We start from the raw sequence: 15738 nt of genomic DNA, 5'->3' as shown, positions 1-15738 counted from the left end.
CCATGATGTTGTGTGGATGCGCCGATGCCGGAACAGCGTGTTAGTAATTACAAGCCCATGGGCTGCACAAAAATCTAGCAGCCTCTTGCCGTTGTTATTGAGCTGATCTGGCCCATGCCTTCCAATCACTCCAGACCAGGTGCCAGCATCATGACCAACTCGGACATTCAAGTCACCCAATAAGATGACTCTATCCCGAGGGGCTACTTTCTGTGACAGGAGGTCATAGAAGGCATCTGACTCATTGGCCTTGTCTGCATCCCTCCACGGAGGTTCGTCTTCGGTGGGGGCATAAGTAACCACGACCACCACTCCTCACCTCTGGTTGATGGGAAGACAAGCCCAAAGTAGCCTGGAGCTTACAGCTTCCCACACCTCACCGCCATGCTCCCTCACCCACACACTCATCCACATACCCACCTACATACCCACATAATCGCTGACCCACTCACACACACATACAAACACTCATCACACACACTCACACACACCCCCTCACCCAGACACTCACCCACACACCCACTGACCCACACACACATATTCACACACTCATCACACCCACTCACACACACTCCATCACCCACACACCCACTGACCCACACACACATTAACACACTCATCACACACACACTCGCTCACCCACACACCCACACAACCACTGACCCACACACACATATTCACACTCATCACACACACTCACACACACTCGCTCACCCACACACTCACCCACTCTCCCACTGACCTACACACACAGTAACACACTCATCACACACACTCACACACTCGCTTACCCACACACTCACCCACACACCTACTGACCCACACACACAGTAAAACACTCATCGCACCCACTCACACACATTCGCTCATCCACACACTCACCCACACACCCACTGACCCACACACACATATTCACACACTCATCACACACTCACACTCGCTCACCCATACACTCACCCACTGACCGACACACACATATTCACACACTCATCACACACTCACACACACTCCATGACCCACACACACACACACACATTAACACACTCATCACACATACTCACACACACTCGCTCACCCACACACCTACTGACCCACACACTATATCATCACACATACTCACACACACTCGCTCACCCACACACTCACCCACACACCCACTGACCCACACACACATATTCACACACTCATCACACACACTCGCTCACCCACACACTCACCCACACACCATCTGACCCCCACACACAGTAACACACTCATCACACACACTCACACACACTCCATGACCCACACACACACATTAACACACTCATCACACATACTCACACACACTCACTCACCCACACACCCACTGACCCACACACTATCTCATCACACATACTCACACACACTCGTTCACCCACACACTCACCCACACACCCACTGACCCACACACACATATTCACACACTCATCACACACACTCGCTCACCCACACACTCACCCACACACCCTCTGACCCACACACACAGTAACACACTCATCACACACACTCACACACACTCCATGACCCACACACACACATTAACACACTCATCACACATACTCACATACACTCGCTCACCCACATACCCACTGACCCACACACTATCTCATCACACATACTCACGCACACTCGCTCACCCACACACTCACACACCCACCCACTGACCCACACACACATATTCACACACTCATCACACACACTCACACACACTCCATGATCCACACACTCACCCACACACACACAGTAACACACTCATCACACACACTCACACACACTCGCTCACCCACACACTCACTGACCCACACACACAGTAACAAACTCATCACACACACTCATACGTGTCTATAAATAAACACACACTCACACACAGACACGTGTGTGTCTATAAAAAGACACATAGACACGTGTGTATATATAGACACACACGTGTCTGTGTGTGAGAGAGAGACAGCGACAGAATCTGGGAGACTCTACTCAGCTCCACATCTTGAAGGTTTGTATGATCATCTTCCCACTCGCTCACACACTCACTCATACACTCACTCATACACTCACTCACACACTCACACACTCACTCACACCCTCTCCACTCTCACACACTCGCTCACCCACACTCACAAAGATAAAAGACAAAGATCCCCCAGTATAGCCTTAACAGACTGTTCGGGCAAGTGCTGTTAGCGAGCACCTATGAAGACACTCACACACTCACACAAAGACAAATATCCCCCGTGTAGCCTTAACAGGCTGTAGGGGCAAGTGCTGTTAGCGAGCACCTTTGAAGGTCGGCACGGCACACGAGGGGGTGGGTGGTCAGCAACCACGCCCGGCCGCCTTTGTCTCCCTAGTAGCGATGTTTACTACACACAGCACCAGGTACTGATTTTAGGCTGAGTCGACCTCGGGGAGGCCCAGGACCGGTTCAGATAATCGTCACTGATGTTGGCCGTGAGCGGGAATCGAACCCGGGTCGCCACGTTCGTAGCGCAGCGTAGCGTTAACCGCTACACTACCGCTCCCCACACACACTCATGAGCGCACACACTCACACATTCTCACACTCATACACACTCACGCACACTCATGTGCGCACACACTCACATTCTCTCACACACTCACGCACTGACACACTCATGTGCGCACTCACACACACTCACTCATTCTCACACACACAGGCAAACGCTCACTCCCAGTGGCGACGCCGACTCACTCCATCTCGCGGAAGGATCTCTTCAGCTGAACAAAATCGTTGCGCGGTTCGGTTCGCTGTTAAAACAAAATATGCATATCTCATGGAAGGTTGTTCGTAAGTGCGGGTGGTGTTCGTAAGTCGGTGTGAGATTCGGAAGTGGGGGTGGTGATCGTGAGTGCGGGTGTTGTACGTAAGTGGGGTTGGTGTTGGTCAGTGCAATGGTGTTCGTAAGTAGGGGTGGTATTCGTAAGTGCGGATGGTGCTCGTAAGTGGGAGTGGTGTTCGTAAGTGGGGGTGGTAGTGAGGGTGGTGTTTGTAAGTGGGGGTGGTGTTCGTAAGTGGGGGTTGTAGTGAGGGTGGTGTTCGTAAGTGGGGGTGGTAGTGAGGGTGGTGTTCGTAAGTGGGGGTGGTGTTCGTAAGTGGGGGTGGTGGTCGTGAGTTCGGGTGGTGTTCGTAAGTGGCGGTGGTGTACGTAACATGTTGTATATTTAGAGTATGTCTTTCTCTCACCGTGCTTTCAAGTTTATATATTAGGTGTAACCCTGTGAGCCATGTGGCTCTTGACCCGGGTGCAACCGCAACAAACAAAAACATTGGTTGCTGTGTGGATTTTGTCTCTGGGTCCCTCCGGTTTTTCCCCTCCACATTTAGAATCGACGTCACCAACGCGTCGTTCGAGAGTGATTTGGCTGCTGATATAAATTTCCACACGATGATAATGATATCAGCCATTTCTGTTGAGCTGCTATCGTTTGTGGTCAGGTCGCATCTAAAAAATGAGCTACGGCATAGCTCAGCAGGGCCCTTACGCATGGTAAAATAAAAGGATATTTTAATAGTTTAGTTGAATAGATTTACTACCCATAGACTCAACACTGTCCATAGACTCACCACTGCACTATAGACTCAACACTGCACCATAGACTCACCACTGCACCATAGACTCACCACTGCACCATAGACTCAACACTACCCGGAGACTCAACACTGCACCATAGATTCAACACTACCCACAGACTCAACACTACCCATTGACTCAACACTACCCGTAGACTCAACACTGCCCATAGACTCAACACTCCCCATAGACTCAGCACTGCACAATAGACTCAACACTACCCATAGACTCAACACTGCACCATAGACTCAACACTACCCACAGACTCAACACTGCATCATAGACTTAACACTGCCCATAGACTCAACACTGCACCATAGTCTCAACACTCACCCACTCACTTATTCACCCACTCATTCACTCACACACTCAATCATTCACCAATTCAATCGCTCGCTCATTCACCCATTCACTCACTCCCACACTCATTCACCCTTTCGCTCACTCACTCACACACAGACAAAGCTTCCTCAGTGCTGTAGGGACAAGTGCCGTTAGTAGCGAGTAGCAGAGCCTATTAAGGCCGCCACTGAGGCACACGAGATGGTGGGTGGCCAGCACCACGTCCGGCCGCATTTGTCTCCCCCAGTGGCGACGATTACCACATCGCACCGGGTACTCGTTTAAGGCTGAGTCGCCCAAGGGGGGCGGGGGCGAGTTCCAGGATCATGTTCAGATCCTGGGCCTCATCCTGTCCACTCGTATTGGGCTTTGAGGGAACTGCATCTGCGGGGCTCGAGACTCCGTCTACTGGCCCCGGATGGCATTGGAGTTGAGAGAATATGAACCTTATGGCGGGACTCCGGGGTTCCCGAATAAAGGGAAGTCAAAATCGTAGTTAAGTAATATATTTTTGGCGACTCCGTCCCACCGCGCACATGAACGCCGTGACCCACCGGGCGCGGATCCTTCTGTTGTCGTATCGTCCAAGTGCATCGGCGAGGACGAATGCGCAGAAGAAACAAACCTTTGAAACTTTGATTGGCGCATCGTGTAGAGCTCGTCGAGAGGGGTAGATTGCCATGTCGTTCGCCTTCAACAGAAATAAACTGACATCGCAACGCAGTTTATGCGAGAGCCGGGTGCTTATGGGACCCGGGGTCCCGCCATAATGTTCATATGAAGGAGAGACTAAAAAACAATAGTGGGGGGGCTTTTACCCTTTCCAGCAATAAAATGGGAGTTGTGATAAGACGTTTAAACACCGACTAGATTGAACCTTCTCCAAGGAATCAAGTCGCTGCATTAACCACACACACAGAGTACTTGTGGTGAGCATGCAAACAAGCATGGCTCTTGTGATAAATTACACATTGTCTTTGAAACTGATTGGCCTACACCAGAGACAGCACCAGCCTTGTGTGTGGCCTCGTCTCTGTACCGGTGGCAGACCAGAGAACAACGGCAAACGACGAACGTTGAGATTTATGTAGTGTATAGTGAAGTGTACAGTGTAGAGTATAGTGTAGTGTACAGTGTAGTGTATAGTGGAGTGTATAGTGAAGTGTATAGTGAAGTGTATAGTGTAGTGTATAGTGTACAGTGGAGTGTATAGTGAAGTGTATAGTGTAGTGTATAGTGTAGTGTATAGTGTAGTGTGTAGTGTATAGTGTAGTGTATAGTGTAGTGTAGTAGTGTATAGTGTAGTGTGTAGTGTATAGTGTAGTGTATAGTGTAGTGTATATTGTAGTGTATAGTGTAGTGTATAGTGTAGTGTGTAGTGTATAGTGTAGTGTATAGTGTAGTGTATAGTGTAGTGTAGTAGTGTATAGTGTAGTGTGTAGTGTATAGTGTAGTGTATAGTGTAGTGTATATTGTAGTGTATAGTGTAGTGTATAGTGTAGTGTGTAGTGTATAGTGTAGTGTATAGTGTAGTGTAGTAGTGTATAGTGTAGTGTAGTAGTGTATAGTGTAGTGTATAGTGTAGTGTATAGTGTAGTGTAGTAGTGTATAGTGTAGTGTATAGCGTAGTGTATAGTGTAGTGTATAGTGTAGTGTATAGTGTATTGTATAGGATGAACGTTGAGATTTATACGGGGCACGAGGTGAGCAATAAGATCCGAATTGGTCTGTAATAAGGTAGGGCACTGACAAGGAGTTGACAGGTATGTAGTAGTGTAGTGTATAGTAGTGCAGTGTATAGTGTAGTGTATAGTAGTGCAGTGTATAGTGTAGTGGAAAGTGTAGTGTATAGTGTAGTGTATAGTGTAGTGTATAGTTTTGTGTATAGTTTAGTGTATAGTGTAGTGTATAGTAGTGCAGTGTATAGTGTAGTGGAAAGTGTATAGTTTAGTGTAGTGTATAGTGTAGTGTATAGTGTAGTGTATAGTTTTGTGTATAGTTTAGTGTATAGTGTAGTGTATAGTAGTGTAGTGTATAGTGTAGTGTATAGTTTAGTGTATAGTGTAGTGTATAGTGTAGTGTATAGTGTAGTTTACCGTTTAGTGTATCGTGTAGTTTATTTGTATTATTTTATTATTTCCCTTCTACGTAACTTTACCGAAAGAACCAATAATATGGATCCTTGCAGTCACGAAAGCTAAATCAAAATTTAAGTGTAGTGTAAAGTTTAGTGTATAGTATAGTATATAGTAGTGTATAGTGTAGTGTATAGTGTAGTGTATAGTAGTATAGAGTAGTGTATAGTAGTGCAGTGTATAGTGTAGTGTATAGTGAAGTGTATGTATCTCTACGAGTCTTTACACATCTCTATGTATCTCTACACATCTCTGAGTCTCTACACATCTCTATATATCTATACACTTCTCTATGTATCTCTAGACATCTTCGTATCTCTACACATCTCTACGTGTCTCTAAACATCTCTATACATTTATATGTATCTCTACGGGTCTCTATATATCTCTACACATCTCTATGTATCTCTACACAATATCTATGCATCTCTACACATCTATACGAGTCTCTACGCATCTCTACGAGTCTCTATACATCTCAATGTATCTCTATGTATCTCTACGAGTCTTTTTTTTATATTTCCCTCATTAAAATGCAAATCAATTTATAACATTTTTGACATGCGTTTTTCTGGATTTTGTTGTTATTCTGTCTCTCACTGTTCAAATAAACCTACCATTAAAATTATAGACTGATCATTTCGTTGTCAGTGGGCAAACATACAAAATCAGCAGGGGATCAAATACTTTTTTCCCTCACTGTATCTATCCATCTCTATGTATCTCTGTATATCTTTATACCCCTCTCCCCGACCTTCTCTCTCTCCCCCAGCACGATGTCCGAGAGGCAGATCCCCTTCTCCAGGCCCCTGTTCCGCCACCCCAGCTGGGACCCCTTCCGTGAGTGGATGCCCCCCCAAGTGCCACTGAGGCTGCCCGACCAGGACTTTGGGATGGCCGCTCCGTACCCCAGCCTGGCCTCCTGGGACGCGGCCTCTCTGGGCCTCCCCGACTGGGCCCGTGGCGCCTGGCCCTCGTACACGCGGTGAGATGGTGGCGGTGGTGGTGGAGGTGGTGGAAGTGGTGATAGATAGGGAGGTTGGATGAGGAGGTGGAGGAGGAGGATTAGGAGGTGGTGGTGGTGGTGTTCGCGAAGGTGGTGGTGGAGGTGATGGAGGTGGAGGAGGGGGTGGTGGCGATTGAGGTGATGGTGGAGGTGGTTTAAAAGAGGGAGGTTGGAGGTAGTGGAGGTGGGGGAGGGATTGGAGGTGAAGGAGGTGGTGGAGGGGATGGTGGTGGTGGTGGTCTTGGTGGAGGAGTAGTGGGAGGAGGATGGGGAGGTGGAGATGGAGGAAGTGGAGGTGATTGGGGTGGTGGTGGTGGCGATGGAGGTGATAGTGGATGAGGAGGTGGAGGTGGTGGAGAAGGAGGAGATGGTGGTTTTGCTGGAGGAGGAGGTGGTGGAGAGGGAGGATGGAGGTGATAGAGGAGGCAGTGGAGGTGGTGGAGACGGTGGAGGAGGTAGAGGAGGCTCCGCCATCAATTGGGCGAGGCAGCGAATGGGTCTGTGACGCTCGCTCCCTGTGGAACGAACGGACAACATTGGCGCTGCGGTGGCTAGGGTCGCGGGTTCGATCCCCGGCCCGGCGAGATGTTAACTACCTCGCCTGGTATGCAGCAGGTCACGGGTTTGATCACCGACCCTGCAAGATGTTAACCACCTCGCCTGGTATGCAGGAGGTCGTGGGTCCAAAACCCGACCCTGCGAGATGTTAACTACCTCTTCTGGTATGCAGGAGGTCGTGGGTCCAAAACCCGACCCTGCGAGATGTTAACTACCTCTTCTGTTATGCAGGAGGTCGTGGGTCCGATCCTTGACCCAGCGAAATGTTAACTACCTCGCCTGGTATGCAGGTCGCGGGTTCAATCCCCGACCAAGCGAGATGTTAACTACCTCTTCTGTTATGCAGAAGGTCGTGGTTCCGATCCCCGACCCAGCGAGATGTTAACTACCTCGCCTGGTATGCAGGTCGCGGGTTCGATCCCCGACCCTGTAAGATGTTAACTTCCTCGCCTGTGTATGCAGGAGGTCGCGGGTTCGATCCCTGACCCTATGAGATGTTAACTACCTTGCATGGTATGCCGGAGATCACGGGTTTGATCCCCGACCCAGCGAGATGTTAACTACCTCGCCTGGTATGAAGGAGGTCGTGGGTCCGATCCCCGACCCAGTGAGATGTTAACTACCTCGCCTGGTATGCAGGTCGCGGGTTCGATCCCCAACCCTGTGGAATGTTAACTACCTCGCCTGGTATGCAGGAGGTCGCGGTTTCGATCCCCGACCTTGTGAGATGTTAACTACCTCGCCTGGTATGCAGGAGGTCGAGGGTTCGATCCCCCACCCTGCGAGACGTTAACTACCTCGTCTGGTATGCAGGATGCCGCAGGTTCAACCCCCGACCCTGCAAGATGTAAACTACCTCGCCTGGCATGCAGAAGGTCGCGGGTTCAATCCCAGACCCTGCGAGATGTTAACTACCTCGCCTGGTATGCAGGATGTCGCAGGTTCAACCCCCGACCCTGCAAGATGTAAACTACCTCGCCTGGTATGCAGGATGTCGCAGGTTCAACCCCCGACCCTGCAAGATGTAAACTACCTCGCCTGGCATGCAGAAAGTCGCAGGTTTGATCCCCAACCCAGCGAGATGTTAACTACCTCGCCTGGTATGCAGGAGGTCGTGGGTTCGATCACCGACCCTGTGAGACGTTAACTACCTCGCCTGGTATACATAAGGTCGTGGGTTCAATCCCGTGACCATGAAGATGACTGCTACTGGTATATATTTGGAGTCTGTGTGTGTGGGGGGGTTTCTCTCCCCCCGGTGAGATGTTAACTACCTCGCCTGGGTTCGATCCCGACCCCTGACGCCTGCTGTATATTTGGAGTGTGCGTGTCTCTCTCTCTCTCCGTTGCCGTGTGCGTTTTTTTTCTCCGGGTCCTCCGGTTTTTCCGTACCACCTTTATAATCAACATCAAAATCACGCGTTTTAGAGTTTTTGAATGCCGCTATACATTCCCACACCATGCTGATATTAGCCGCATGGTTGAGCTATCATTTGCGATAGCCCCGCTGCACAGTAGTTCAGTGGGGCCTTACCTGGTAGAATAAAATAGTTTTAGTTGATTCTATGGGTCTCTATGGGTCTCTATGTGTCTCTATGGGTCTATATGTGTCTCTATGGGTCTCTATGTCTCGCTATGGGTCTCTATGTCTCTCTATGGGCTATATGTGTCTCTATAGGTATCTATGTCTCTCTGTGTCTATATGTCTCGTGTCTCTATATGTCTCCCTATGTCTCTATGTTTCTCTATGGGTCTCTATGTCTCTTTATGGGTCTATATGTCTCCAAATATGTCTATGTCTCTTTATGGGTCTCTGTTTTAATATATTTATATATGTCTATCTATGGGTCTATGTGTGTTCTTATGGGTCTCTATACATCTCTGTGGGTGTATATATATGTCTCTACACCTTTCTGCGTATCTCTATGGGTCTCTATGTATCTATATGGGTCTCTATGGGTCTCTATGTGTCTCTATGTACTGTATCTCTATGGGTCGCTATGTGCCTCCATGTGTCTCTGTGGGTTTCTATGTATTTCTATGGGCGCTATGTATCTCTATGTGTCTCCATGTGTCTCTGTGGGTCTCTATGTATTTCTATGGGTCTCTATGTGTGTCTATGAATCTCTATGGTTCTCAATACATCTCTATTAGTATCCGTGTCTCTGCAGGTCTCTATGTATCTCTATGGGTCTCTCTGGGTCTCTATGTCTCTGTATGGGTCTCTATGTATCTCTATGGGTCTCTATGTGTCTCTATGTATCTCCATGGGTCTATATGCATCTGCAATATCCACACGACAAGCCACTTGCTTGAGCTGCTCTCATTTGTAATGGCCACGTCGCTTCTGAAGAAGAGCTTCACAGCTCAGTGGGGTCTTATACTTGGAAAGATGACGCTCGTTTAGGTTTAGTTTACTCTGTGGGTCCCCCCCCCCTTCCCCTCTATCCCCCCTCCCCCTTCCTCCCCTCTCTTCATCCCCTCCCCCCTCCCTCCATCCCCTCCCCTCTCCCTCCCATATTCCTCCATCCCGCCCTCCCTCCTCCACTCTCTCCACTCCCCCCACATCCCTCACCTGCTCCCTCCCTTCCTATCCCTCCCCTCCATCCCATCCCTCCCCTCCCCCCTCCCTCCTCTCCCTCTCCTTCCCCCCTCCCTCCCCTACATCCTCTCTCTTCAACCCCTCTCTCCATCCCATCCCTCCCCTTCCCCCTCCCTCCCCCCTCCCCTCCTTTTCCTTCCCCCTCCCTCCCCTACATCCTCTCTCTCCATCCCCTCCCTCCCCTCCTTCCTCCCCCCTCCCTCCCCTCCATCCTCTCCATCCTCTCTCTCCAACCCCTCCCTCCATCCCCTCCCTTCTCACCCCCCCCCCCACCAACCCCACAGCTCCAGCCTCTTCGGTCCACCGAGCCCCACCCCCGGGCACGCGGCCTCGCCGCTGGCGACGTCCTCCCAGGGCCCCGGCGCGCCGGCCCCATTGGCCGGGGCCCCCCTCGGGGGTCCCCTCGGGGTCTCCCTCGGGGGTCCCCCGGCGGCGGCGGGGGGGGACCCCGCGGCGGCGCTGGCCCTGGGCCGCCAGCTCAGCTCGGGCCTCTCGAGCCTACGGCACACCTCGGACCGCTGGCGCGTCAGCCTGGACGTCAACCACTTCTCACCCGAGGAGCTCGTCGTGAAGACGGCGGGGGGATACGTCGAGATCAGCGGTCAGTGGCGGGGCACCCAGGGCCAATGGGGGTGTGGACCTGGGGCAATGGGGGTGCCCCTGGGGCAATGGGGTTGTGCCCCTGGGGCAATGGGTTTGTGCCCCTATGGCAATGGGTTTGTGCCCCTGTGGCAATGGGTTTGTGCCGCTGGGGCTCCACTGCCCACAGTAGCCACTGGGGGTGCCCCTGGGGCTCAACTTTGACTGCATTGCGCTGACACAGTAGACATTGGAAGTGCCCCTGGGGCAATTGGGGAGCCTCTGGGGCTCTACTTATACTGCCCACAGCAGCCACTGCGAGTGCCCCTGGGGCAATGGAGGTGCCCCTGGGGCTCCACTCCACTACACTGCACCAACAGAGTCGCCACTAGGGGAGCCCGTGAGGCTCCACTGGCACTGCCCACAGTGGCCACTGGGGGCACCACTGCACTGGATGCACACACAATGGCCACTAGGGGCTCCACTGGGACTTCACTTGCACTGCCCACAGCAGCCACTGGGAGTGCCCCTGGGGCAATGGAGGTGCCCCTGGAGCTCCACTCCTCTGCACAGCATTGCATCAACACAGTAGCCACTAGCAGAGCCCGTGGTGCTCCATTTGCATTGCCCACAGTCGCCGCTACGGGCTCCGCGGCACTGGATGCACACAAAGTAGCCATTTGGGGTGCCCCTGGGGCTCCACTGCCCACAGTAGCCACTGGGAGTGCCCCGAATGGCCTGAGAACCTCACGTCCGGGTGACTTGATGTCCCGATGACATGGTGACCGAATATCCTGATGGCATGATGACCTAACTACACGATGCCTCAACGATCGAATGACCCAATGACCTGATGACCTGGTGCACCAACGACAGGATGCCCTAATGCCCTAGTGGCACGATGACCTGGTGGCACGTCCTGACGTTCTTATGACCCGATGCCTTAATGCCCCGATGACCTCATGTCCTCACGGCGATAGGATGCCCGGATGTGCTAATGACGCGGTGCCCCCATGACCTGCTGATGTCACCCCACCCCCCCCCCCCCCAACGCAGGCAAGCACGAGGAGCGTCAGGATGAGCACGGATTCGTGGCCAGATGCTTCACTCGCAAGTACATGTGAGTGACCCCCACCCCCTCGCCCCCCCCCCCCGCCCACCTGCCCACCCGTCGCCATGGTGACCCGCAAGGTGACACCCAAGGTGACCTATCTGACCCCATGGTGGCCACACACTGACCTCCAATGACTTCTACGGTGAAGTCCCGTGACCCCACGCTGACCTATCTGACCCCGCAGTGACTCCGGTGACCTCCCATGACCCCCATGGTGATCTCCTGTGACCCCACGGTGAACACTAGTGACCCCACGGGGTCCTCACCGTGCCCTCCCCCCTGGTACCTCCTCCTCCACCCCCTCCCCCTCTCTACCACCACCCCAGGCTGCCCCCCAATATAGACACAGACCACGTGGTATCATCTTTCTCTCTCTCTAAACGGGATGGTCACCCCCTCCCCTCTGGTACCCCCCTTCTACCCCCACCCTCCCCACCCCCCACCCATGCGCCCCCCATCCCCCAGGCTGCCCCCCAACATAGAGGCAGACCACGTGGTGTCGTCGCTCTCCGCCGACGGGGTCCTCACGGTGGAGGCGACTCTCCCGTTGCCAGCGGCGCCCCAGGACGCAGCTGGCGGCGGCCACGCGGTGCCAATCCGCTACGAGAGCACCGCACGCATTGGCCTGCCCGCCACCACGGTGGGCACCACGGTGGGCACCACAACCGGTGCGACTGCGGGCACAGCCAAGGGGGGCAAGGCCTGAGCGGAGACACCACCCAGCCCTCCATGACAACCACCACCATCACAGTCACTACAGACACCGTGGGCAGTGTTCAAGATGGGGGAAAAACGTGAGCGGAGACACCACCCAGCCCTCCATCACAACCACCACCATCACAGTCACTACAGCCACCGTGGGCAGTGTTCAAAATGGGGACAACGCCTGAGCGGAGACACCACCCAACACTCCATCACTACCACAGCCAGTACCATCACCACCACAATCACCACCACTACAACCATCACCACCACCACCTTCCACCCAGCCCTTGCATGAGCAACACGGGGGGTCTTTGTCTACACGCGGCTTTGTGTGAAACCGGTAACCGAATAAAGCAGCAACAAAAAACCGGTTTCCATCGATCTCTGTCGCTTCAATACACAGCAAGAGAGCACCACAACCACCACCACCATCACCACCAACATCAACACAATCATCACCACTATCACCACAACCGTCACCACAACCACCACCACCATCACCACTATCACCACCAACATAAACACAATCATCACCACTATCACCACAACCACCATCATAACCACCACCATCACCACTATCACCACCAACATCAACACAATTATCACCACTATCACCACCAACATCAACACAATCATCACCACTATCACCACAACCATCATCATAACCACCACCATCACCACTATCACCACCAACATCAACACAATCATCACCACTATCACCACAACCGTCACCACAACCACAACCACCATCACCACCAACATCAACACAATCATCACCACTATCACCACAACCATCATCACCACCTCCACCACAATCACCACAACCATCACCAACAACAACCGCCATTCGCCACCCAGTGGCGGTGACGTCACCACGGCGCCTTTCCCAGGCTAGGTGCACGTCAAGGCCACGTGACCTCTTGCCCGCTGGCAAGAGGTCACGGGACAGACCCTGCAGGTGCCATGGGTTGTACTGCTGTGCCAGGCTAGGTGCATGAGCAGGAGGTGACAGGGCAGACTCAGCAGGTGTCACAGGTCGACTGAGTAAGATGAGTGGCCGATGCACCACCTTTGTCCCCTACTGTGCCAACTCGCTGTTTTATCCGCCCGGCGCTTCCGCTCGTTGTTGTGAGCGTCGCTCCTCCGCCCTCCGTTGTTGCTGGAGGACGACTGCCTCCAACACCACCACAACCACCATCATCATCACAACCACCACAACCATCATCACCATACTCACCACCACAACCATCACCACAACCACCACCACAACCACCACAACCACCATTATCACAACCACCACCACCATTGCAACCGCCATCATCATCACCATCACCACCACAACAACCACCACCAATACCATAACAACCACCACCATCGTTATCTACACACGGAGAGAGTTGAAACTCTGCTCCCGCTGGTGCCACGGGCTTTGTGCGAAACCGGTAACCGAATAAAAAAGCAGCAGCATCATACACCGGTTTCCACGGAGCGCTGTCGGTTCAATACACAGCCGTTTAACACCACCACCATCACAACCACCATCACACCCATCACAACCATCATCACAACCATTATCACAACTAACATCAACATCAGCACAACCATCATCACCATCAACACAACCAGCACCATCACCACCATCACAACCTCCACAACCATCACCACCACCACCATCAAAACCATCACCTCCACAACTACCACTACAACCACCACTACAACCACCATCACACCCATCACAACCATCACCACAACCACCACAACCATCACAACCATCACCACCACAACCACCATCAAAACAATCACCACCACTACAACCACCATCACACCCATCACAAACATCATCACAACTAATATCACCATCAACACAACCACCACCACCATCACCGCAACCACCACCACCACCATCAACACAATCATCATCACTATCACCACAACCGTCGCAACCACCATCACCACCACCACCACAACCATCATCACAACCTCCACCACCATAACCATCAACAACAACCGCCAATCGCCAAAAAGTGGCGGTGAGGTCACCACGACGCTTGTGCCAGGCTAGGTGCGCGTTGAGGCCACGTGAAGTGTCGAACACCTGCCGGCAGGAGGTGACGGGGCAGACCCTGCAGGTGCCATGGGTTGTACTGCTGTGCCAGGATATGTGCATGAGGCCACGGGACAGACCCAGCAGGTGACATGGGTTGTACTGCTGTGCCAGGCTAGGTGCATGAGGAGGTCACGGGACAGACCCAGCAAGTGACATGGGTCGTACTGCTGTGCCAGGCTAGGTGCATGAGGTCACGGGACAGACCCAGCAAGTGACATGGGTCGTACTGTTGTGCCAGGCTAGGTGCATGAGGTAACGGGACAGACCCTGCAGGTGACATGGGTTATACTACTGTGCCAGGCTAGGTGCAGGAGGTGGTCACGGGACAGACCTTGCAAGTGACATGGGTCGTACTGTTGTGCCAGGCTAGGTGCATGAGGTCACGGGATAGACCCAGCAAGTGACATGGGTCGTACTGCTGTGCCAGGCTAGGTGCATGAGGTCACGGGACAGACCCAGCAAGTGACATGGGTCGTACTGTTGTGCCAGGATAGGTGCATGAGGTCACGGGACAGACCCTGCAGGTGACATGGGTTGTACTACTGTGCCAGGCTAGGTGCAGGAGGTGGTCAGGGGACAGACCTTGCAGGTGGCACGGGTTGTACTGCTGTGCCAGGCTAGGTGCAGGAGGAGGTCACGGGACAGACCCTGCATGTGCCATGGGTTGTACTGCTGTGCCAGGCTAGATGCACGAGGTCACGGGACAGACCCAGCAGGTGCCATGGTTTGTACTGCTGTGCCAGGCTAGGTGCAGGAGGAGGTCACGGGACAGACCCTGCAGGTGACATGGGTTGTACTGCTGTGCCCGGCTAGGTGCACGAGGAGGTGACGGGACAGACCATGCAGGTGCCATGGACTAATCCCCATCTGTTCCATCTCACTCCCTTCTACACCCGTGAGTGAGCTGTCAGAGGAGGCGGTGTACCCCCTGTCTCTGCCAGGCAGAGATACAGAGACCCATAGAGACCCATAAAGACCC

At 52.7% G+C, this 15738-nt stretch overlaps 2 protein-coding genes across 2 annotated transcripts in view; one reads left to right on the top strand and one right to left on the bottom strand.

Moving 5' to 3' along the window:
* The window catches only part of LOC133362981 (uncharacterized), a 439193-nt gene that overhangs the window by 158943 nt on the left and 264512 nt on the right, over positions 1 to 15738 (bottom strand). The window lies entirely within an intron of this gene.
* Positions 1818 to 13003, top strand: HSPB1 (heat shock protein family B (small) member 1). The gene is made up of 5 exons (XM_061581966.1): positions 1818 to 2014; positions 6861 to 7073; positions 10539 to 10855; positions 11890 to 11953; positions 12413 to 13003. Exons 2-5 carry the CDS (start codon positions 6865 to 6867, stop codon positions 12651 to 12653), a joined length of 831 nt encoding a protein of 276 aa, XP_061437950.1. The 5' UTR covers positions 1818 to 2014; positions 6861 to 6864; the 3' UTR covers positions 12654 to 13003.

This window comes from Lethenteron reissneri, unplaced genomic scaffold (genome assembly GCF_015708825.2).
Source record: "Lethenteron reissneri isolate LAM-NWPU_2019-01 unplaced genomic scaffold, ASM1570882v1 scaffold_1639, whole genome shotgun sequence".
Classification (NCBI taxonomy): Eukaryota; Metazoa; Chordata; class Hyperoartia; order Petromyzontiformes; family Petromyzontidae; genus Lethenteron; species Lethenteron reissneri.
Note: the sequence above shows the minus strand (reverse complement) of the source record. Positions and strands in the feature narration are given on the sequence as shown.